Source organism: Oncorhynchus mykiss, chromosome 4 (assembly GCF_057628025.1).
Source record: "Oncorhynchus mykiss isolate SJ-2025 chromosome 4, ASM5762802v1, whole genome shotgun sequence".
In the NCBI taxonomy this organism is placed as follows: Eukaryota; Metazoa; Chordata; class Actinopteri; order Salmoniformes; family Salmonidae; genus Oncorhynchus; species Oncorhynchus mykiss.
The window spans coordinates 1,714,065-1,737,984 of record NC_143025.1 but is presented as its reverse complement, the minus strand read 5'-3'; the positions used below and the strand labels follow the sequence as shown (position 1 = coordinate 1,737,984).

The 23,920-nt window shown below is 46.6% G+C and overlaps 1 protein-coding gene across 1 annotated transcript; it reads left to right on the top strand.

The window, feature by feature from the left end:
- Positions 1-1,657: 1,657 nt before the first annotated feature.
- stoml1 (stomatin (EPB72)-like 1) lies at positions 1,658-22,045 on the top strand. Its single transcript, XM_036969035.2, has 7 exons — positions 1,658-2,868; positions 3,372-3,478; positions 3,572-3,721; positions 13,350-13,553; positions 15,913-16,144; positions 19,826-20,035; positions 20,490-22,045. The coding sequence occupies exons 1-7, from the start codon at positions 2,703-2,705 to the stop codon at positions 20,690-20,692; spliced, it is 1,272 nt and encodes a 423-aa protein (XP_036824930.2). The 5' UTR covers positions 1,658-2,702; the 3' UTR covers positions 20,693-22,045.
- Positions 22,046-23,920: the final 1,875 nt, after the last annotated feature.

Below are 23,920 nucleotides of genomic sequence, written 5' to 3'. Positions count from 1 at the left end.
GGTAGGCCACACCATCTCACAAAACAGGACCGTGTAAAATTAATCTGTCCTCGGTTGCAACACTCACTACCGAGTTCCAAACTTCCTTTGGAAGCAACGTCAGCACAAGAACTGTTCGTCTGGAGTTTCATGAAATGGGTTTCCACGGCCGAGCAGCCGCACACAAGCCTAAGGTCACCATGCGTAATGCCAAGCATCAGCTGGAGTGGTGTAAAGCTCCTCGCCATTGGAAACGCGTTCTCTGGAGTGATTAATCATGTTTCACCATCTGGTTTCTGGGTTTGGCAGATGCCATGAGAGCGCTATCTGCCCCAATGCATAGTGTAAACTGTAAAGTTTGGTGGAGGAGGAATAATGGTCTAGGCCCCTTAGTTCCAATGAAGGGTGAAATCTTAACGCTGCAGCAAACAATGACATTCTAGTCGATTCTGTGCTTTCAACTTTGTGGGAACAGGTTCGAAAAGGCCCTTTCCTGTTTCAGCATTACAATGCCCTCTCCCTTTCCTGTTTCGGCATTACAATGCCCCCTCCCTTTCCTGTTTCAGCATTACAATGCCCTCTCCCTTTCCTGTTTCAGCATTACAATTCCCTCTCCCTTTCCTGTTTCAGCATTACAATGCCCTTTCCCACAAAGCCTGGTCCCGTCCCTCAAGTCAGTGAGGCAACACAGGAAGGAGCAATGGATGGATTTTTTTTATTTTTAAATTGAACCTTTATTTAACTAGTTAATTTATTTCCAACGCTGCAATGACGGGACACACGCAGCATGGATGAATGATCATTAGTCGACGGGATATAAATAGCACTCCCACAGCAATTCTCCATCAATCTGCCGTATAATATGCCAACAAACAAAACAACTATCGAAATGTCTAACAAGATCATTGTGATCATATTGTGGATTTAACCATTTCTAATAATTCCTAATTTACTATAATAAAATAAATTGTTTCCATGTGTAATCTCACATTCACAACATCATAATAAACCATCATCCATTTTAGTATTCAAGATGTATAAAGTGAACCTGAAAAATGACTCAATGTCCCCATCTTGTGGCGAAGAAGTATAATACACCTGGAATATTCAACATATATACAACATGACTCTAATATTAATGCACATGATTTTGGAATATAGTGTATAATTCCAGCATCCTGTAAATGGCTTGACATCAACCAGGTTTCCATCCAACCTTTTTATGTAAGACATTTTTTATGCAAAAAAAGTACTTTTCTGATTTTAAAAAATGCCATCACATCGTAGGAAAGCATGCAGTTTATTAGGCTACAAATTCAATAAATGATGATTCACTTCACTGGGTGGTGAAAGTGCACAGAGATGAGGTTGATGCTCCTTTCAATAAATATCAAGGGTCTTATTCTGGTGACATGATTGTCGATGCTTAGCCGCCATTCGACAAGTAAAATGAATTTTGCACTTTTGTCCATAATAATCTCATCATGCACCTGGCTATACCAGTACATGGCCGGATTTATGGACGGGGCCTATGAGTCCTTGTCCGCCCTATCGTACCTCCTTGCCCATCCAGATAATGTATTTATTTCTAATGTATTTGACCGAGAAAGACTCCATCTCAGATAAAGCATCCGAGAGAGCGAAACAGCTCTGTCTCCGTGTAGACCATATATCTGATACCGTCTGGACATAAGGGGCATGTCATACTGTTTCTGACCAGACAGCATCAGATACATGTTCTACATATAGTGAGACTGAGGGACGCTGGTTCGCTCGCTAGTTTCCGCAGAGAGGAAGAGGTGAAGCGTGTACCGACACGGTGAAACACCGCTTCACATTCATTTTCAATGGAAGGAAAGCGGTGACAAATGGCGAGGGACCGTTGGGCAGCGCGAACATGGCGTGGGAGGCGGTGAAAACGTTCAGCCACAGATAGAACGATGAGACAGATATTTCACCGGATGTATAAATGTGAAGCATCCGCTTGGCGTTTCCACTCACCATCATCATTATTATGGCAGTGAGAGGAAGCCCAGTGTCCGGCAGTGGGACAAGATGGAAGGAGATCGATTTTGGCTGAAATTCTGCACATATTCTCATCGATTAAACATTTGTATCACAATACAGTTTTCTGTTCCCAAAACTAGAATCTGATATGAACAGAGTGGACTACATTAGACTTTAATCTTTGCTCAAGTTGTTTAAAAGGAGTGTAAAGGTTAATTGAATTATTGCACACAGAGTAGGCGTTCCCTAACGGAAATATGCAGATATCTTCTTGAACGGGCCAATAGGATAGAAACAATAGAAAAATAAGTACAGGACAAACGAAAGGAGGGTGCGGGGCCGTGAGTATCAGTGAAGGCTTTATTGATTTTGTCCTAAAATGAAGTTACTAAAAGTAAACTTAAGTTATGGAAGTGCAGTGCCATGTTTGGTGGAGCACAGAGAACAAGGAGTGTAACGTTAGACCGGAACACAGACCAGCCGTCCGCTAGATGGCAGTGTATTCCTAACTCTCTCCTCAAGCTGCACTTTGCCCTCCAGCCGAGCAACAGGTAAACACGGAAGTAAACGCACTTGCTTGCCAGCAAAATACATACAAAAAAAATCGATAATTTGACCGTTAAAACATATATTTAATGCCATGATTTTGTCCATAAATACACACATATTTAACTTATTTAGTGAGGTCGTTATTGAGCGTTAAAGGTTACAGGACAATGTATAATAAAGCGTCTGGATATCAGTCTCTACCGCAACGAGATTTGATCACAGCCAAACCGGGGTTGTTCGTGGCGACAGAAAGCTTCGTCCAATCTCCATTCCACCATCATAAAGGACATTCGTTTGACTACATCCCCAATGTTAGAGACAACGACTACAGTGGTACGTATTGGCTAAATGCATGCACGACTCGTTAGTTAGATAACGTTACATACAACGTCGGTACTAACTACCTAACACATCGTTGCTCAGTTTTTTCTAGCAATTTCTTCTTGCAACAACAGCTGTCATATGTTAGCTTGGTATGCAAGTACTGTATTGTAGTAGTGATCCACGCTATACTCGAGACCAAGGTTCGTTTCCCATTCCCCCCTGTTTGCTACATTGGTGTCAGAAGTAGGATGGCGGGAGGCCAACGCAACGCGTATGCGGACATGTGAAGTGGCTTGAAAGAAAGTTGTAGCATGCGGGCACGAGCCTTCCCGTTAGCGGTGGGCAGTGTAGCGATATTGGTGACAATGCGTTCACGCAGAACACCCGCTCCATCCGTTCTCTACACTATTTATAATTATGATTAGGTAGACTGTGATGGACTGGTTCGTATTTTCTCAAATGTATTTGATTAGCTCCAAGATCAAACCTAACATCTCTTTTCTATTCTCCAGACTCCACTCAGGGATGGCTGTCCTGGATCTGCAATGTTATTGTCTGCTTCATGGTCTATATCTGCACCTTCATAACCTTCCCCATATCAGGCTGGTTCGTACTGAAGGTAACACACTAACCTTCCCCATATCAGGCTGGTTCGTACTGAAGGGAACACACTATCTCTGTTGATTTATTAACAGGAATATCTGTCCTACAGGTTGTCCCTAACTACCAGCGCATCGTAGTGTTTCGTCTGGGTAGAGTACGTCCTCCTAAAGGGCCAGGAGTGGTGTTGCTTCTGCCTCTTATTGACCAATGGCAGAGAGTTGACCTACGAACCCGGGCCTTCAACATCCCTCCATGCCAGGTACACGCACACACACACGCAATCTAGCTCAAACATTAATGATGTGCAGGGTACAAATCAAACTGCTGTTTTTAGTTCTGACTGTCTGCTAAAGGACTCAAATGTAAATTATAGTGCCCTAAATAACCACTACTCCACACCAACACATCTACAGGTCACCACTACAGGTCACCACTACTCCACACCAACACATCTACAGGTCACCACTACAGGTCACCACTACTCCACACCAACACATCTACAGGTCACCACTACAGGTCACCACTACTCCACACCAACACATCTACAGGTCACCACTACAGGTCACCACTACTCCACACCAACACATCTACAGGTCACCACTACAGGTCACCACTACTCCACACCAACACATCTACAGGTCACCACTACTCCACACCAACACATCTACAGGTCACCACTACTCCACACCAACACATCTACAGGTCACCACTACAGGTCACCACTACTCCACACCAACACATCTACAGGTCACCACTACAGGTCACCACTACTCCACACCAACACATCTACAGGTCACCACTACAGGTCACCACTACTCCACACCAACACATCTACAGGTCACCACTACTCCACACCAACACATCTACAGGTCACCACTACTCCACACCAACACATCTACAGGTCACCACTACTCCACACCAACACATCTACAGGTCACCACTACAGGTCACCACTACTCCACACCAACACATCTACAGGTCACCACTACTCCACACCAACACATCTACAGGTCACCACTACTCCACACCAACACATCTACAGGTCACCACTACTCCACACCAACACATCTACAGGTCACCACTACAGGTCACCACTACTCCACACCAACACATCTACAGGTCACCACTACAGGTCACCACTACTCCACACCAACACATCTACAGGTCACCACTACAGGTCACCACTACTCCACACCAACACATCTACAGGTCACCACTACAGGTCACCACTACTCCACACCAACACATCTACAGGTCACCACTACAGGTCACCACTACTCCACACCAACACATCTACAGGTCACCACTACAGGTCACCACTACTCCACACCAACACATCTACAGGTCACCACTACAGGTCACCACTACTCCACACCAACACATCTACAGGTCACCACTACAGGTCACCACTACTCCACACCAACACATCTACAGGTCACCACTACTCCACACCAACACATCTACAGGTCACCACTACAGGTCACCACTACTCCACACCAACACATCTACAGGTCACCACTACTCCACACCAACACATCTACAGGTCACCACTACTCCACACCAACACATCTACAGGTCACCACTACTCCACACCAACACATCTACAGGTCACCACTACAGGTCACCACTACTCCACACCAACACATCTACAGGTCACCACTACAGGTCACCACTACTCCACACCAACACATCTACAGGTCACCACTACAGGTCACCACTACTCCACACCAACACATCTACAGGTCACCACTACAGGTCACCACTACTCCACACCAACACATCTACAGGTCACCACTACTCCACACCAACACATCTACAGGTCACCACTACTCCACACCAACACATCTACAGGTCACCACTACTCCACACCAACACATCTACAGGTCACCACTACAGGTCACCACTACTCCACACCAACACATCTACAGGTCACCACTACAGGTCACCACTACTCCACACCAACACATCTACAGGTCACCACTACAGGTCACCACTACTCCACAACAACACATCTACAGGTCACCACTACAGGTCACCACTACTCCACACCAACACATCTACAGGTCACCACTACTCCACACCAACACATCTACAGGTCACCACTACAGAGCACTGACACATCTACAGGTCACCACTACTCCACACCAACACATCTACAGGTCACCACTACTCCACACCAACACATCTACAGGTCACCACTACTCCACACCAACACATCTACAGGTCACCACTACTCCACACCAACACATCTACAGGTCACCACTACTCCACACCAACACATCTACAGGTCACCACTACTCCACACCAACACATCTACAGGTCACCACTACTCCACACCAACACATCTACAGGTCACCACTACTCCACACCAACACATCTACAGGTCACCACTACAGGTCACCACTACTCCACACCAACACATCTACAGGTCACCACTACTCCACACCAACACATCTACAGGTCACCACTACTCCACACCAACACATCTACAGGTCACCACTACTCCACACCAACACATCTACAGGTCACCACTACTCCACACCAACACATCTACAGGTCACCACTACTCCACACCAACACATCTACAGGTCACCACTACTCCACACCAACACATCTACAGGTCACCACTACTCCACACCAACACATCTACAGGTCACCACTACTCCACACCAACACATCTACAGGTCACCACTACTCCACACCAACACATCTACAGGTCACCACTACAGGTCACCACTACTCCACACCAACACATCTACAGGTCACCACTACAGGTCACCACTACTCCACACCAACACATCTACAGGTCACCACTACTCCACACCAACACATCTACAGGTCACCACTACTCCACACCAACACATCTACAGGTCACCACTACTCCACACCAACACATCTACAGGTCACCACTACTCCACACCAACACATCTACAGGTCACCACTACTCCACACCAACACATCTACAGGTCACCACTACTCCACACCAACACATCTACAGGTCACCACTACTCCACACCAACACATCTACAGGTCACCACTACTCCACACCAACACATCTACAGGTCACCACTACTCCACACCAACACATCTACAGGTCACCACTACTCCACACCAACACATCTACAGGTCACCACTACTCCACACCAACACATCTACAGGTCACCACTACTCCACACCAACACATCTACAGGTCACCACTACTCCACACCAACACATCTACAGGTCACCACTACTCCACACCAACACATCTACAGGTCACCACTACTCCACACCAACACATCTACAGGTCACCACTACTCCACACCAACACATCTACAGGTCACCACTACTCCACACCAACACATCTACAGGTCACCACTACTCCACACCAACACATCTACAGGTCACCACTACTCCACACCAACACATCTACAGGTCACCACTACAGGTCACCACTACTCCACACCAACACATCTACAGGTCACCACTACTCCACACCAACACATCTACAGGTCACCACTACTCCACACCAACACATCTACAGGTCACCACTACTCCACACCAACACATCTACAGGTCACCACTACTCCACACCAACACATCTACAGGTCACCACTACTCCACACCAACACATCTACAGGTCACCACTACAGGTCACCACTACTCCACACCAACACATCTACAGGTCACCACTACAGGTCACCACTACTCCACACCAACACATCTACAGGTCACCACTACAGGTCACCACTACTCCACACCAACACATCTACAGGTCACCACTACTCCACACCAACACATCTACAGGTCACCACTACTCCACACCAACACATCTACAGGTCACCACTACAGGTCACCACTACTCCACACCAACACATCTACAGGTCACCACTACAGGTCACCACTACTCCACACCAACACATCTACAGGTCACCACTACAGGTCACCACTACTCCACACCAACACATCTACAGGTCACCACTACAGGTCACCACTACTCCACACCAACACATCTACAGGTCACCACTACAGGTCACCACTACTCCACACCAACACATCTACAGGTCACCACTACTCCACACCAACACATCTACAGGTCACCACTACAGGTCACCACTACTCCACACCAACACATCTACAGGTCACCACTACAGGTCACCACTACTCCACACCAACACATCTACAGGTCACCACTACAGGTCACCACTACTCCACACCAACACATCTACAGGTCACCACTACTCCACACCAACACATCTACAGGTCACCACTACAGGTCACCACTACTCCACACCAACACATCTACAGGTCACCACTACAGGTCACCACTACTCCACACCAACACATCTACAGGTCACCACTACAGGTCACCACTACTCCACACCAACACATCTACAGGTCACCACTACTCCACACCAACACATCTACAGGTCACCACTACTCCACACCAACACATCTACAGGTCACCACTACAGGTCACCACTACTCCACACCAACACATCTACAGGTCACCACTACAGGTCACCACTACTCCACACCAACACATCTACAGGTCACCACTACTCCACACCAACACATCTACAGGTCACCACTACAGGTCACCACTACTCCACACCAACACATCTACAGGTCACCACTACAGGTCACCACTACTCCACACCAACACATCTACAGGTCACCACTACTCCACACCAACACATCTACAGGTCACCACTACAGGTCACCACTACTCCACACCAACACATCTACAGGTCACCACTACTCCACACCAACACATCTACAGGTCACCACTACTCCACACCAACACATCTACAGGTCACCACTACTCCACACCAACACATCTACAGGTCACCACTACAGGTCACCACTACTCCACACCAACACATCTACAGGTCACCACTACTCCACACCAACACATCTACAGGTCACCACTACAGGTCACCACTACTCCACACCAACACATCTACAGGTCACCACTACAGGTCACCACTACTCCACACCAACACATCTACAGGTCACCACTACTCCACACCAACACATCTACAGGTCACCACTACAGGTCACCACTACTCCACACCAACACATCTACAGGTCACCACTACAGGTCACCACTACTCCACACCAACACATCTACAGGTCACCACTACAGGTCACCACTACTCCACACCAACACATCTACAGGTCACCACTACTCCACACCAACACATCTACAGGTCACCACTACTCCACACCAACACATCTACAGGTCACCACTACTCCACACCAACACATCTACAGGTCACCACTACTCCACACCAACACATCTACAGGTCACCACTACAGGTCACCACTACTCCACACCAACACATCTACAGGTCACCACTACTCCACACCAACACATCTACAGGTCACCACTACAGGTCACCACTACTCCACACCAACACATCTACAGGTCACCACTACAGGTCACCACTACTCCACACCAACACATCTACAGGTCACCACTACTCCACACCAACACATCTACAGGTCACCACTACAGGTCACCACTACTCCACACCAACACATCTACAGGTCACCACTACTCCACACCAACACATCTACAGGTCACCACTACTCCACACCAACACATCTACAGGTCACCACTACTCCACACCAACACATCTACAGGTCACCACTACTCCACACCAACACATCTACAGGTCACCACTACTCCACACCAACACATCTACAGGTCACCACTACTCCACACCAACACATCTACAGGTCACCACTACTCCACACCAACACATCTACAGGTCACCACTACAGGTCACCACTACTCCACACCAACACATCTACAGGTCACCACTACTCCACACCAACACATCTACAGGTCACCACTACTCCACACCAACACATCTACAGGTCACCACTACAGGTCACCACTACTCCACACCAACACATCTACAGGTCACCACTACTCCACACCAACACATCTACAGGTCACCACTACTCCACACCAACACATCTACAGGTCACCACTACTCCACACCAACACATCTACAGGTCACCACTACTCCACACCAACACATCTACAGGTCACCACTACTCCACACCAACACATCTACAGGTCACCACTACTCCACACCAACACATCTACAGGTCACCACTACTCCACACCAACACATCTACAGGTCACCACTACAGGTCACCACTACTCCACACCAACACATCTACAGGTCACCACTACAGGTCACCACTACTCCACACCAACACATCTACAGGTCACCACTACAGGTCACCACTACTCCACACCAACACATCTACAGGTCACCACTACTCCACACCAACACATCTACAGGTCACCACTACTCCACACCAACACATCTACAGGTCACCACTACAGGTCACCACTACTCCACACCAACACATCTACAGGTCACCACTACTCCACACCAACACATCTACAGGTCACCACTACAGGTCACCACTACTCCACACCAACACATCTACAGGTCACCACTACAGGTCACCACTACTCCACACCAACACATCTACAGGTCACCACTACAGGTCACCACTACTCCACACCAACACATCTACAGGTCACCACTACAGGTCACCACTACTCCACACCAACACATCTACAGGTCACCACTACTCCACACCAACACATCTACAGGTCACCACTACAGGTCACCACTACTCCACACCAACACATCTACAGGTCACCACTACAGGTCACCACTACTCCACACCAACACATCTACAGGTCACCACTACAGGTCACCACTACTCCACACCAACACATCTACAGGTCACCACTACTCCACACCAACACATCTACAGGTCACCACTACAGGTCACCACTACTCCACACCAACACATCTACAGGTCACCACTACAGGTCACCACTACTCCACACCAACACATCTACAGGTCACCACTACTCCACACCAACACATCTACAGGTCACCACTACTCCACACCAACACATCTACAGGTCACCACTACAGGTCACCACTACTCCACACCAACACATCTACAGGTCACCACTACAGGTCACCACTACTCCACACCAACACATCTACAGGTCACCACTACTCCACACCAACACATCTACAGGTCACCACTACAGGTCACCACTACTCCACACCAACACATCTACAGGTCACCACTACAGGTCACCACTACTCCACACCAACACATCTACAGGTCACCACTACTCCACACCAACACATCTACAGGTCACCACTACAGGTCACCACTACTCCACACCAACACATCTACAGGTCACCACTACTCCACACCAACACATCTACAGGTCACCACTACTCCACACCAACACATCTACAGGTCACCACTACTCCACACCAACACATCTACAGGTCACCACTACAGGTCACCACTACTCCACACCAACACATCTACAGGTCACCACTACTCCACACCAACACATCTACAGGTCACCACTACAGGTCACCACTACTCCACACCAACACATCTACAGGTCACCACTACTCCACACCAACACATCTACAGGTCACCACTACAGGTCACCACTACTCCACACCAACACATCTACAGGTCACCACTACTCCACACCAACACATCTACAGGTCACCACTACAGGTCACCACTACTCCACACCAACACATCTACAGGTCACCACTACAGGTCACCACTACTCCACACCAACACATCTACAGGTCACCACTACAGGTCACCACTACTCAACACCAACACATCTACAGGTCACCACTACTCCACACCAACACATCTACAGGTCACCACTACAGGTCACCACTACTCCACACCAACACATCTACAGGTCACCACTACAGGTCACCACTACTCCACACCAACACATCTACAGGTCACCACTACTCCACACCAACACATCTACAGGTCACCACTACAGGTCACCACTACTCCACACCAACACATCTACAGGTCACCACTACTCCACACCAACACATCTACAGGTCACCACTACTCCACACCAACACATCTACAGGTCACCACTACTCCACACCAACACATCTACAGGTCACCACTACAGGTCACCACTACTCCACACCAACACATCTACAGGTCACCACTACAGGTCACCACTACTCCACACCAACACATCTACAGGTCACCACTACAGGTCACCACTACTCCACACCAACACATCTACAGGTCACCACTACTCCACACCAACACATCTACAGGTCACCACTACTCCACACCAACACATCTACAGGTCACCACTACAGGTCACCACTACTCCACACCAACACATCTACAGGTCACCACTACAGGTCACCACTACTCCACACCAACACATCTACAGGTCACCACTACTCCACACCAACACATCTACAGGTCACCACTACTCCACACCAACACATCTACAGGTCACCACTACTCCACACCAACACATCTACAGGTCACCACTACTCCACACCAACACATCTACAGGTCACCACTACAGGTCACCACTACTCCACACCAACACATCTACAGGTCACCACTACAGGTCACCACTACTCCACACCAACACATCTACAGGTCACCACTACTCCACACCAACACATCTACAGGTCACCACTACAGGTCACCACTACTCCACACCAACACATCTACAGGTCACCACTACAGGTCACCACTACTCCACACCAACACATCTACAGGTCACCACTACTCCACACCAACACATCTACAGGTCACCACTACAGGTCACCACTACTCCACACCAACACATCTACAGGTCACCACTACAGGTCACCACTACTCCACACCAACACATCTACAGGTCACCACTACTCCACACCAACACATCTACAGGTCACCACTACTCCACACCAACACATCTACAGGTCACCACTACTCCACACCAACACATCTACAGGTCACCACTACAGGTCACCACTACTCCACACCAACACATCTACAGGTCACCACTACAGGTCACCACTACTCCACACCAACACATCTACAGGTCACCACTACAGGTCACCACTACTCCACACCAACACATCTACAGGTCACCACTACAGGTCACCACTACAGAGCACCACTACTCCACACCAACACATCTACAGGTCACCACTACAGGTCACCACTACTCCACACCAACACATCTACAGGTCACCACTACAGGTCACCACTACTCCACACCAACACATCTACAGGTCACCACTACTCCACACCAACACATCTACAGGTCACCACTACTCCACACCAACACATCTACAGGTCACCACTACTCCACACCAACACATCTACAGGTCACCACTACTCCACACCAACACATCTACAGGTCACCACTACAGAGCACTGACACAGGTCCCTGCCAGGGACGGCGGTGTGGTGTCTGTAGGAGCAGATATCTAGTTATATAACTCTCTCTATAACAGTTATAACCATCTCTATAACAGTTATAACCCTCTCTATAACAGTTATAACCCTCTATATTACAGTTATAATCTCTATAACAGTTATAACCCTCTCTATTACAGTTATAATCTCTATAACAGTTATAACCCTCTCTATAACAGTTATAACCCTCTCTATTACAGTTATAATCTCTATAACAGTTATAACCCTCTCTATAACAGTTATAACCCTCTCTATTACAGTTATAATCTCTATAACAGTTATAACCCTCTCTATAACAGTTATAACCCTCTCTATAACAGTTATAACCCTCTCTATAACAGTTATAACCCTCTCTATAACAGTTATAACCCTCTCTATAACAGTTATAACCCTCTCTCTGCTGCGGTATAAACAGGTTACTACCAGGGACGGAGGTATGGTGTCTGTAGGGGCAGATATCCAGTTATATAACCCTCTCTATAACAGTTATAACCCTCTCTATAACGGTTATAACCCTCTCTATAACAGTTATAACCCTCTCTATAACAGTTATAACCCTCTCTCTGCTGCGGTATAAACAGGTTACTACCAGGGACGGAGGTGTGGTGTCTGTAGGGGCAGATATCCAGTTCCGTATCTGGAGCCCGGTGATGTCAGTGGTGTCGGTTCAGGATCTTAACGCCTCCACACGCCTCACTGCCCACAACGCCATGACAACCAGCCTGGGCAGGAAGAGCGTCAGGGAGATTCAGACTGAGATAATCAAACTGGGAGAATACCTTGGGGTGAGGCAGCAGTACACATCATTCACTGAACAAAAATAGCAACTCAACATGCAACAATTTTCAGAGATTTTTACTGAGTTACAGTTCACATGAGGAAATCAGTCAATTTATATAAATGTATTAGGCCCTAATCTATGGATTTCACATGACTGAGAATACAGATATGCATCTGTTGGTCACAGATACCTTTAATAAAAAGGTAGGGGTGTGGATCAGAAAACCAGTCAGTATTTGGTGTGATCAGAAAACCAGTCAGTATCTGGTGTGGATCAGAGAACCAGTCAGTATCTAGTGTGACCATTTGCCTCATGCAGCGCGACACATCTCCTTCACATAGAGTTGATCAGGCTGTTGATCGTGGCCTGTGTTGTCCCACTCCTCTTCAATGGCTGCTGAGTTACTGGATATTGGTGGGAATTGGAACACGCTGTTGTACACGTCGATCCAGAGCATCCCAAACATGCTCAATGGGTGACATGTCTGGTGAGTATGCAGGCCATGGAAGAACTGGGACATTTTCAGCTTCCAGGAATTGTGTACAGATCCTTGCAACATGGGGCCGTGCATTATCATGCTGAAGCATGAGGTGATGGGAGGATGAATGGCACGACAATGGGTCTCAGGATCTCGTCACGGTATGGGGCACTCTGTTCATAACGTTGACATCAGCAAATCGCTCGCCCACATGATGCCATACACGTGGTCTGTGGTTGTGTGGCAGGTTGAATGTACTGCCAAATGCACGCTCCCTCAAATTGAGACATCTGTGGCATTGTTTTGTGTGACAAAACGGCACATTTTAGAGTGGCCTTTTATTGTCCCCAGCACAAGGTGCACCTATGAAATGATTATGATTTTTAATCAGCTTCTTGATACGCCACACCTTTCAGGTGGATGGATTATCTGGGCAAAGGAGAAATGCTCACGAACAGGGATGTAAACAAATTTGGGGCCAAAATGTTAGAGAAAGAAGCTTTTTGTGCTTACAGAATATTTCAGGGATATTTTATTTCAGCTCATGAAATATGAGACCAACTCTTAACATGTTGCATTTATATTTTTGTTCCGTGTATTTAAATATAACACTTAATATGCATTAGTGCTGGGCGATATGGCAAAAATATAATTTCACATTATTTTTCACATTTATGACAGTTTTATGTTACCCTGGGGTGACAACACATAACATTCTAAGTGATTTCAATGGGTCTTTCTCCATTCTGATTGGTTTATAGCAGGGATGGGCAACTTTGAAGGGGTGTGAGACCACAAAAAACTGCAGTGGCTCGTGGGTCTGCGTATCTACATCCATCCATACTACAGGTTTAAATAGCTGGATAGTTAGACTAACTTACCATTTACCCATCTTGTTCAATTAAACTTCAACCCCAAAAAGATTTCAGCATTTTCATTCATTTCTGTATTTCCTGCACTCATCTGAGATCATTTCCACACTGCCACACAGGGCTGCAAGATATGGGCAAATAAATCTAGGTTTTATTTTTTAACCTAATATTGCAAATGCGATTTAGATCAAAACTCTTGGATGAACTGTTGGAAATATAATGATTAATTCTAATTCTATAGTTAGAATATTATAGAGGGCACTTTGAATACAGTGTTTGACATGACAACAAATGAAAATGCCAGGGAGGAGTTATTGTAACAGGGGTAGGAACCAAAGTGTTGGTCAGCGTTTTCTAAGGGACCCTATAATCTTTGGCTACATTAAATGTTTTCTCTTAGCTACTTCACGTAGCCAGAGAAATGGTATGAGGTTAGTATCATAGCGTCTCTCTCCATTGAAAACAGACGGTTGACCTCAACAACCCTCATCAAATATAAAAAACTAAAATAATAATAATTATAATATTGAGATGTATCCACCAATCCAAAGAAAGGATAGGCGGGAGCTAGACAGCACTCCGTGCCGCTTTGTGGACAATGATTCCCATTGTCAGGGTTGAGAGACATGTATCTTGTCAGTATATCCATAATCTTTGACGTAGCAATATCACATTTAACAAACCAAACATTGAAATACCGTTATAGAAGGTCAAGTGAAAAGCCAAACTGATAAATAGTAAAATACAGTCTTATCGCCCAGCCCTAATATGCATCAGGTCACAGTTATCATCTAATCTGTTAGGGTCACTGTATCTTGGTAAGTTAGTACTCATAACATCTCTTGTACCGTTGAAGTGGATGTTCCCTCTCTCCATCTTCCCTCACTTCCTCTCTCCTCGCCTCCTTCTGAAAACCCATTGCAGTTCCTCCGTTTAGGTCCTCTCCTACAAAGTGTTTTATAGAAGGAGAGAGGATGTGAAATCACCGTGGTTTCTTAACCTTTTTTCCCCAGATGGACATCAATGAGATGACCAAGCCCTGGGGTCTGGAGGTAGACAGGGTGGAGCTGACTGTAGGTGCTGTCCTGAAGCCCCCAGAGGACCATTCATCTGGGCCTGGCTCGGTCATCCTACCCCCCTCTATTCCTGGTCTCGAGGGCCTGGCCGGACCCATACAACAACTGGCTATGCACTTCCTGGGCAATATGGCTGGCGGTAACAATGGAGCTCCCCTGGTTAGGACAGGTACAGTCACAATGGACTTCCCCTGGTTAGGACAGGTACAGTCACAATGGACCTCCCCTGGTTAGGACAGGTACAGTCACATAGTAACAATGGACCTCCCCTGATTAGGACAGGTACAGTCACATAGTAACAATGGACCTCCCCTGGTTAGGACAGGTACAGTAACATAGTAACAATGGAGCCCCCCTGGTTAGGACAGGTACAGTCACATAGTAACAATGGACCTCCCCTGGTTAGGACAGGTACAGTAACATAGTAACAATGGAGCCCCCCTGGTTAGGACAGGTACAGTCACATAGTAACAATGGACCTCCCCTGGTTAGGACAGGTACAGTCACATAGTAACAATGGACCTCCCCTGGTTAGGACAGGTACAGTAACATAGTAACAATGGAGCCCCCCTGGTTAGGACAGGTACAGTCACATACGAACAATGGACCTCCCCTGGTTAGGACAGGTACAGTTACATAGTAACAATGGAGCCCCCCTGGTTAGGACAGGTACAGTCACAATGGACCTCCCCTGATTAGGACAGGTACAGTCACATAGTAACAATGGACCTCCCCTGGTTAGGACAGGTACAGTAACATAGTAACAATGGAGCCCCCCTGGTTAGGACAGGTACAGTCACATAGTAACAATGGACCTCCCCTGGTTAGGACAGGTACAGTAACATAGTAACAATGGAGCCCCCCTGGTTAGGACAGGTACAGTCACATAGTAACAATGGACCTCCCCTGGTTAGGACAGGTACAGTCACTTAGTAACAATGGACCTCCCCTGGTTAGGACAGGTACAGTAACATAGTAACAATGGAGCCCCCCTGGTTAGGACAGGTACAGTCACATACGAACAATGGACCTCCCCTGGTTAGGACAGGTACAGTTACATAGTAACAATGGAGCCCCCCTGGTTAGGACAGGTACAGTCACAATGGACCTCCCTTGGTTAGGACAGGTACAGTCACATAGTAACAATGGAGCTCCCCTGGTTAGGACAGGTAGAGTAACAATATAGCTACCCTGGTTAGGACAGGTACAGTCACATAGTAACAATGGAGCTCCCCTGGTTAGGACAGGTGCAGTAACAATAGAGCTACCCTGGTTAGGACAGGTACAGTTACAATAGAGCTCCCCTGGTTAGGACAGGTACAGTAACACAGTCACAATGGAGCTCCCCTAGTTAGGACAGGTACAGTAACACAGTCACAATGGAGCTCCCATGGTTAGGACAGGTACAGTCACAATGGACCTATCTTCAGATAGCTAGGTGGACCAGTCATAGTCAGTACATTCATCTGCAGATAGCTAGGTGGACCAGTCATAGTCAGTACATTCATCTCCAGATAGCTAGGTGGACCAGTCATAGTCAGTACATTCATCTTCAGATAGCTAGGTGGACCAGTCATAGTCAGTACATTCATCTGCAGATAGCTAGGTGGACCAGTCATAGTCAGTACATTCATCTCCAGATAGCTAGGTGGACCAGTCATAGTCAGTACATTCATCTCCAGATAGCTAGGTGGACCAGTCATAGTCAGTACATTCACCTTCAGATAGCTAGGTGGACCAGTCATAGTCAGTACATTCACCTCCAGATAGCTAGGTGGACCAGTCATAGTCAGTACATTCATCTCCAGATAGCTAGGTGGACCAGTCATAGTCAGTAACTAGACAAGTCAGTTAAGAACATATTATTATTTACAATGACGGCCTACCCTGACACCTCTAACACTGAGATGCAGTGCCTTTGACCGCTGCGCCACTCAGGAGGTGTGTCCAAACTTATATATATATATATATATATACACAGTGGGGAGAACAAGTATTTGATACACTGCCGATTTTGCAGGTTTTCCTACTTACAAAGCATGTAGAGGTCTGTAATTTTGATCATGGGTACACTTCAACTGTGAGAGACGGAATCAAAAACAACAATGATTTTTAAGTAATTAATTAGCATTTTATTGCATGACATAAGTATTTGATACATCAGAAAAGCAGAACTTAATAGTTGGTACAGAAACCTTTTTTTGCAATTACAGAGATCATACCTGAGATCATTTCCTGTAGTTGTTGACCAGGTTTGCACACACTGCAGCAGGGATTTTGGCCCACTCCTCCATACAGACCTTCTCCAGATCCTTCAGGTTTCGGGGCTGTCGCTGGGCAATATGGACTTTCAGCTCCCTTCAAAGATTTGCTATTGGGTTCAGATCTGGAGACTAGCTAGGCCACTCCAGGACCTTGAGATGCTTCTTACGGAGCCACTCCTTAGTTGCCCTGGCTGTGTGTTTCGGGTCATTGTAATGCTGGAAGACCCAGCCACGACCCATCTTCAATGCTCTTACTGAGGGAAGGAGGTTGTTGGCCAAGATCTCGTGATACATGGCCCCAACCATCCTTCCCTCAATACGGTGCAGTTGTCCTGTCCCCTTTGCAGAAAAGCATCCCCAAAGAATGATGTTTCCACCTCCATGCTTCACGGTTGGGATGGTGTTCTTGGGGTTGTACTCATCCGTCTTCTTCCTCCAAACACAGTGAGTGGAGTTTAGACCAAAAAGCTCTATTTTTGTCTCATCAGACCACATGACCTTCTCCCATTCCTCCTCTGGATCATCCAGATGGTCATTGGCAAACTTCAGACGGGCCTGGACATGCGCTAGCTTGAGCAGAGGGACCTTGCGTGTGCTGCAGGATTTTAATCCATGACGGCGTAGTGTGTTACTAATGGTTTTCTTTGAGACTGTGGTCCCAGTTCTCTTCAGGTCATTGACCAGCTCCTGTCGTGTAGTTTTGGGCTGATCCCTCACCTTCCTCATGATCATTGATGCCCCACGAGGTGAGATCTTGCATGGAGCCCCAGACCGAGGGTGATTGACCGTCATCTTGAACTTCTTCCATTTTCTAATAATTGCGCCAACAGTTGTTGCCTTCTCACCAAGCTGCTTGCCTATTGTCCTGTAGCCCATCCTAGCCTTGTGCAGGTCTACAATTTGATATCTGATGCCCTTATACAGCCCTCTGGTCTTGGCCATTGTGGAGAGGTTGGAGTCTGTTTGATTGAGTGTGTGGACAGGTGTCTTTTATACAGGTAACGAGTTCAAACAGGTGCAGTTAATACAGGTAATGAGTGGAGAACAGGAGGGCTTCTTAAAGAAAAACTAACAGGTCTGTGAGAGCCGGAATTCTTACTGATTGGTAGGTGATCAAATACTTATGTCATGCAATAAAATGCAAATTAATTACTTAAAAATCATACAATGTGATTTTCTGTAGTTTTGTTTTAGGTTACTGTCTCTCACAGTTGAAGTGTAACTATGATAAAAATTACAGACCTCTACATGCTTTGTAAGTAGGAAACCCTGCCGATTTTGCAGGTTATCAAATACTTGTTCTCCCCACTGTATATATATATATATATATATATATACAGTACCAGTCAAAAGTTTGTGCACACCTACTCATTCAAGTTTGACATTTTATTTTTACTATACAGCATCAGCTTATCTGTATCTCTGTGTCCTCAGAGGACAGCATCAGCTTATCTGTATCTCTGTGTCCTCAGAGGACAGCATCAGCTTATCTGTATCTCTGTGTCCTCAGAGGACAGCATCAGCTTATCTGTATCTCTGTGTCCTCAGAGGACAGCATCAGCTTATCTGTATCTCTGTGTCCTCAGAGGACAGCATCAGCTTCTCAGACGAGGTGAGCAGTGCTCCCCTGGCTATAAGTCGTACCGGAGCTGTAACCAGGCCCATGTCAGTGCTGGAACTGTACGAGGGCCTTCTCCTCTCAGAGTCTCTGGTCAGTCAGGTGGGAGCCTGCTTCCTGTTCCTCCTCCAATCGCCTGACGGACAACAGACAAGCTATTACGTAGACCTCAGCCAAGGTGAGACAACGACAAACTGTCATTCTATAGAGTCTTATAGGGCCGGGTTTCCTGGACAAAAAGCATTCTCCGATGATGATTTCTTCTAGGTCTGGGAAACTGGCGTAACATTGTTTTGCAAACATATTCTTTGGCCCTCCTTTGTCATATAAAGCAAATGACTTGACCTCTGTAGTTATGGTAACAGTCTCTATCCCTCCGGCCTGTGTGTTTTATAAGATAAACCTTTTTAGGGCCAGTTTCCCCAGACACATTCGTCCCTCATGAAAGATAACTTTCAATAGGATTTAACATGCTTTCTAGTTTAGGGCTTAGTCTGTATTTAGTAAGTCGTTATCCCATCATCTCTGTCAGATATGTTGCTTTTGTGTCCAAACTGCATTTCAGAGTAACAGACTAACAGAGTAACAGAGTAACAAACTAACAGTGAGTTCCCCTCCTCCTCTGTGTGTAGGTAGTGGCTCAGCCGGACCAGGGTCCCCTCCAGAGGGCCAGGTACCAGACGTCACCCTCAGTATGACGGACCAGGACCTGCTGGCTATGTTCGAGGGAACCCTACGACCCTTCGCAGCCTACTCCACTGGGCGACTCAAGGTCCAGGGAGACCTGAAGACTGCCATGAAGCTGGAGGAAGTCATCAAGCTACACCGGCCTTAACCACTGGCTTCAGACCTGTCCTTATACAAATACCAGGTCCTAGAAATACATGGTTCTGACCTTAACCACTGGCTTCAGACCTGTCCTTATATACATACCAGGTCCTAGAAATACATGGTTCTGACCTTAACCACTGGCTTCAGACCTGTCCTTATACAAATACCAGGTCCTAGAAATACATGGTTCAGGCCTTAACCACTGTCTTCAGACCTGTCCTTATACAAATACCAGGTCCTAGAAATACATGGTTCTGACCTTAACCACTGGCTTCAGGCCTGCCTTTATACAAATACCAAGTCCTAGAAACACATGGTTCAGGCCTTAACCACTGGCTTCAGACCTGCCTTTATATAAATACCAGGTCCTAGAAATACATGGTTCTGACCTTAACCACTGGCTTCAGACCTGCCTTTATATAAATACCAGGTCCTAGAAATACATGGTTCTGACCTTAACCACTGGCTTCAGACCTGTCCTTATACAAATACCAGGTCCTAGAAATACATGGTTCAGGCCTTAACCACTGTCTTCAGACCTGTCCTTATACAAATACCAGGTCCTAGAAATACATGGTTCTGACCTTAACCACTGGCTTCAGACCTGCCTTTATATAAATACCAGGTCCTAGAAATACATGGTTCTGACCTTAACCACTGGCTTCAGACCTGCCTTTATATAAATACCAGGTCCTAGAAATACATGGTCACTAATAACAGTTCATATAGACCCATCTCTTTGATGTTGTGGTTTAAAAAGTAACATTGATGACAAGCATGTCAATCTCTCATGGCTCAAAGTGGAAGAGAGATTTGACTTCCTCATTACGTGTTTTTGTATGAAGTGTTGACAAGCTGAAGGTAGCGAGCTGTCTGTTTGAACTGCTGGCACACAGCTCGGATAAAAATGCATACCCCACAAGACATGCCACCAGAGGTCTCTTCACAGTCCCCAAGTACAGAACAGACTATGGTGAGGTGCACAGTACTACATAGGGCCATGACTACATGGAACTCTATTCCACAGTACTACATAGAGCCATGACTACATGGAACTCTATTCCACAGTACTACATAGAGCCATGACTACATGGAACTCTATTCCACATCAGGTAACTGATGCAACAGTAGAATCAGATTTAAAAAACAGATCAAAATACACCTTATGGAACAGCTGGTACTGTGAAGAGACACACACAGGTACAGACACATGCACACACACACACGATAACATACGCACTATACACACACATACATTTAGTACTGTAGATATGTGGTAGTGGTGGAGTAGGGGCCTGAGGGCACACAGTGTGTTGTGTATTCTGTAATAAATATATTGGGGGCCTGAAGGCACACAGAGTGTTGTGAAATCTGTGAGTGTGTTTTTAAAATTATGTAAGCTGCCTTGATTTTGCTGGACCCCAGGAAGAGTAGCTGCTGCCTTGGCAGGAACTAATGGGGATCCTTAATAAACCCCAGGAAGAGTAGCTGCTGCCTTGGCAGGAACTAATGGGGATCCATAATAAACACTAATGGGGATCCATAATAAACCCCAGGAAGAGTAGCTGCTGCCTTGGCAGGAACTAATGGGGATCCATAATAAACCACAGGAAGAGTAGCTGCTGCCTTGGCAGGAACTAATGGGGAACCATAATAAACCCCAGGAAGAGGAGCTGCTGCCTTGGCAGGAACTAATGGGGATCCATAATAAACACCGGGAAGAGTAGCTGCTGCCTTGGCAGGAACTAATGGGGATCCATAATAAACACTAATGGGGATCCATAACAAACCCCAGGAAGAGTAGCTGCTGCCTTGGCAGGAACTAATGGGGAACCATAATAAACCCCAGGAAGAGGAGCAGCTGCCTTGGCAGGAACTAATGGGGATCCATAATAAACACCAGGAAGAATAGCTGTTGCCTTGGCAGGAACTAATGGGGATCCATAATAAACACCAGGAAGAATAGCTGTTGCCTTGGCAGGAACTAATGGGGATCCATAATAAACCCAGGAAGAGTAGCTGCTTCCTTGGCAGGAACTAATGGGGATCCTTAATAAACCCCAGGAAGAGGAGCTGCTGCCTTGGCAGGAACTAATGGGATTCCATAATAAACCCCAGGAAGAGTAGCTGCTGGCTTGGCAGGAACTAATGGGAATCCAAAATAAAACCCAGGAAGAGTAGCTGCTGCCTTGGCAGGAACTAAAGGGGATCCATAATAAACACCAGGAAGAGTAGCTTCTGCCTCGGCAGGAACTAATGGGGATCCATAATAAACCCCAGGAAGAGTAGCTGCTGCCTCGGCAGAAAATAATGGGGATCCATAATAAACCCCAGGATGAGTAGCTGCTGCCTTGGCAGGAACTAATGGGGATCCATAATAAACCCCAGGAAGAGTAGCTGCTGCCTTGGCAGGAACTAATGGGGAACCATAATAAACCCCAGGAAGAGGAGCAGCTGCCTTGGCAGGAACTAATGAGGATCCATAATAAACACCAGGAAGAATAGCTGTTGCCTTGGCAGGAACTAATGGGGATCCATAATAAACACCAGGAAGAATAGCTGTTGCCTTGGCAGGAACTAATGGGGATCCATAATAAACCCAGGAAGAGTAGCTGCTTCCTTGGCAGGAACTAATGGGGATCCTTAATAAACCCCAGGAAGAGGAGCTGCTGCCTTGGCAGGAACTAATGGGGATCCATAATAAACCCCAGGAAGAGTAGCTGCTGCCTTGGCAGGAACTAAAGGGAATCCAAAATAAAACCCAGGAAGAGTAGCTGCTGCCTCGGCAGGAACTAATGGGGATCCATAATAAACCCAGGAAGAGTAGCTGCTTCCTTGGCAGGAACTAATGGGGATCCTTAATAAACCCCAGGAAGAGGAGCTGCTGCCTTGGCAGGAACTAATGGGCATCCATAATAAACACCAGGAAGAGTAGCTGCTGCCTCGGCAGGAACTAATGGGGATCCATAATAAACCCCAGGAAGAGTAGCTGCTGCCTCGGCAGAAAATAATGGGGATCCATAATAAACCCCAGGAAGAGTAGCTGCTGCCTTGGCAGGAACTAATGGGGATCCATAATAAACCCCAGGAAGAGTAGCTGCTGCCTTGGCAGGAACTAATGGGGAACCATAATAAACCACAGGAAGAGGAGCTGCTGCCTTGGCAGGAACTAATGGGAATCCAAAATAAACCCCAGGAAGCGTAGCAGCTGCCTTGGCAGGAACTAATGGGA